The sequence below is a fragment of the Nasonia vitripennis genome, unplaced genomic scaffold (genome assembly GCF_009193385.2).
Source record: "Nasonia vitripennis strain AsymCx unplaced genomic scaffold, Nvit_psr_1.1 unplaced0112, whole genome shotgun sequence".
NCBI lineage: Eukaryota > Metazoa > Arthropoda > Insecta > Hymenoptera > Pteromalidae > Nasonia > Nasonia vitripennis.
In genome coordinates this window covers 58,087-61,648 of record NW_022279891.1, presented here as the reverse complement: position 1 = coordinate 61,648, position 3,562 = coordinate 58,087, and the positions used below count along the sequence as shown (strand labels likewise).

Here is a 3,562-nt window from a genome sequence, read left to right as displayed (position 1 = left end):
AAAAATTGTCTGAAATTAGCAATCGAAATCTTTAAAAACTTTATATAATCTTTTACTTATATTAAATACGCGAATTAAAATTCTAAATTTTGGATTTTCCTTTAAAAGCCAAAGACGTTACAGCGCTATCTGTCCATGTCTTTTGCCTCTTTCCTGTTTATTTACAGTAGACCTAATACTAGAAAGCTTTTTAAGACCGATTAGTGTCTAACTAGTCGTTCAGACCTTATCCAGGATTCGTCTGGTAAGTATCACTCAGTCGTACTTTATAATCATACACGTGTCATAGGTATTTAATACAAAATTGTTAACTAGCGCAAGTAAAAACAATAATTTTCTAAAGATATTTAAATTTTTAGCTTATTCGAGTAGTAAAGTCTGTTGAAATTTGAAAGCTTGTTTATGATTATTCGTATCTATTTCCATTCAGTACTTATACACGTGCAAAATTACAGAGGTAAAATCCTAAGCTTATCGAAACTATCCTAATAATCTGTGCATCTCGAAGCTTATGACGTATGTCTAGACAATTTTATTATAGTATTTACAACAATATTCCTAGTACCGTATCCCATTACAAAATAAAAACAATCAGTCAAACGACTCCGCCCTCAGCCATTAGCGTCCCTTACGCAGGTATGCCGATCTGAGGCGTACCCTCTGAATACCCCCACTCTTATTCCAGATGGCGACACTGAACGCATGCGCAAGCCATGTAATCCATCTCTCTTCCACCAGAGGGCTACTTTTACCAAGCTTGGGCGATTTTTAGCTCAAGTTAGTTATATTCGAACGGTCAAGCTGAGCAGTAGTTCTCTACGCTTCTGTACACATTTTCGAAGAATAAAGTATAGTCGTCAGCTTGTTATAGAAAAGTTCAGAGTATATCAATTCGTTTCCAACAATCTAAAGGTGCATCCGATTAAGTTCACGCGCACAGCGTCTCTACACACTTGTAACAGCGAGTCTCTGCACGATACGCCAAGTCAATTCAAAACAGTGTCGTTATATTCATTATCAATTTAGTGTTGATTTCCTAACGTAGGAGTTTTTTAGGTAGGTTTAGCTTTAAGGATTATTAATTTGCACTAAAGTTTTTTTTCAGTTGAATCAACCGATCATCGAGAAGATAAAATGGCATTAGTTCAGCAGGACAGCGACCACCTTCCTAAGCAGCCAGGTCCGGACAACACAAAAAATCTGGCGGTCACGAACATCTTTAAACGTTTAACATCTTCTAAACGCCCAGATAAGTGCGGAATAAAAGTCGAAGTGAAACGTTCATCTTCGCCAATATTGCCGATAAAAAAAGGAGGTCAGAAGAGAAAGAGGAATTCATTAGAAGTAGAGGCAAAGGCAAAACGACCTCGAGAAATTGTTCCTGAAACTTCTAGATCTAGCACTTCCAAAAAGAGCATTCCACGAGGAAGGTACGTCGACAGCGAAAATAACGTAATTCGGCCGCCTACACCCTGCTATTTGGAAGTTGACGCCGATGACAAGCACTCGCTTGATTATTTCGATGCGCTTGTATACAAGAACCCGGAAAAGGAATTGGCACGGAGATTGATAGACAAGGAGTCGGATAAACTTTTTAACTTCTTGGAGCTGCCGAAAAATGAAGCAAAATCAATCGGTGAAATCGCAAAGTCGCCGTTCAAGCCACTCAACCTATCTGCATCTTCAAGTGACAGTGACGATCTTCAGCAGTTAGAGCATGACGAACAACCAATGGCCAACAATTCACCAGCACAAGTCATCCTGCAGCCAGCATCCGAGCCTGTTGACCTTCCGTTGTCTATTATCGGTGGTCGAACGATTGACAGCGAAGAAGCTCACGAGGACCCTTTGAACGTGTCTACCTGTTCAACCAGTTCGACCAGTTCAAACAGGTCAACCAGTTCAACCAGTTCAAAGAGTTCATCGTGTTCAACATGTTCCACCTGTTCTACGTCGTCGTCATCATCATCATCAAATAGCAGTAGCAGCAGTTCTAAGACTTCTAGCTCGAACTCAAGCAGCGACGATTCCGAGTCTTCAAATAGTAGTAACTCTAGCTCGAGCGATGACGAGAAAGCGCCAACATCAATACCAGACATTCCAAAACCACCATGTGAGCCTATAACTATAAAGAAGATACAAGACCCGGTAGCTTCAAAAACCCTCAACTCTAATATTAGGAAAAGCACGGTAGCCAGGCGGGGCCGTGCGGTATTAAATCCATTGGCGAGAGGAATAAGAACCAGGAAGACTATTGTCGAGAAAGCGCAAACATTGATACAAGACATTCCAAAATCACCATGTGAGCCTATAACTTTAAAGAAGATACAACACCCGGTAGCTTCAAACACCCTCAAAGCTAATAATAGGAAAAATACGGTAGCCAGGAGGGGCCGTGTGGTAATGAATCCATTGTCAAGAGGAATAAGAACTACAAAGACCATAGTCCCCACCCAAGTCATTGCGCCCCAAAATGTTGTGACATCCAGGATGCAACTAATCCATGGACTTTATTATAAGGAAATTTCCAATTGAGTCAAGGAGAGGTGTTGAATATGCCTAGGTAAGTTTGGCAACATGGCAATATTTTCTTATTTTATTGTATCAATTCAGTCTATAAATTAAAAAGTATCTAATAACAATTAAATCTATTTGTAGATACTGTTTAAAAAAGCGCTTGACACATTTCTTTAAAACCATCGGTTAACGTTCCAAAATTGCTCTGATAGAAAGCTGAGGCTGTATTGCCCGAAATCAGTAAAATTTCCTGGTGGATTAGCAGAATCTATGACAGAAATTTTCCAGAATACTTTGAAGTGTGGAAACATTTTCGGACAGAATGCTGGTGAAAATTCTGGCGAAGTAGAGGAAGGCAATTCATAGTTAGGAGGTTAAGAACTATGACTATATTATTGTAATCTTTGTGCAATGTTATTTATATATTGTAATAATTTTTTTCGTCAATAAAGATCTGATGAGGTTGAATACCACACCAACGAAACGTCGTCAGTTAACGTGAATTTTATGGATTTTTTTACAAGGATTACCTCTCTCACATTTGCTACGTATATTTATTTTAATTTTGATCAACATGAAAAGTAATACGTACTATTTTCGACATATTTGTTTGCTTACAAATCAAAGCTTACAGTTATTAATAATTTCTGCTTATAAATCAGTTCAATTTCATTAGTATTCTAATTTTCTTTATTTAAAATAGCCCTACCCTGCAACCTCTTACAAAAAATGATGTATACACTACCTACACTTCATTCCACATAACCGACCCAAGTCATCAATTATTATTACATTATTTTATGCTATATGTTTAAATAAATTCATACGTATTGTTATATTAACATGACAATAGTGCAAAATGTAAACATTATTAAGTAATATAAATAAATACATTATAAGTTATGCTTGGCATTGGTCTTTTTGATCTAAATATTAAATCAGCCAAACAAAATAATATAATAATTTTTATTGTAACTTGTTTATCAGTTTTTGGCATTTCCAAAAAGAGGGTACATATCAATAACTTTTGATTTGTGGTGCAGAT

The 3,562-nt window shown here is 37.2% G+C and overlaps 1 protein-coding gene across 1 annotated transcript; it reads left to right on the top strand.

Moving 5' to 3' along the window:
- The first annotated feature begins 523 nt into the window (after window positions 1-523).
- Window positions 524-2,890, top strand: LOC116418232 (cell wall integrity and stress response component 3-like). The gene is made up of 2 exons (XM_031933291.1): window positions 524-2,563; window positions 2,659-2,890. Exon 1 carries the CDS (start codon window positions 1,135-1,137, stop codon window positions 2,533-2,535), a length of 1,401 nt encoding a protein of 466 aa, XP_031789151.1. The 5' UTR covers window positions 524-1,134; the 3' UTR covers window positions 2,536-2,563; window positions 2,659-2,890.
- Window positions 2,891-3,562: the final 672 nt, after the last annotated feature.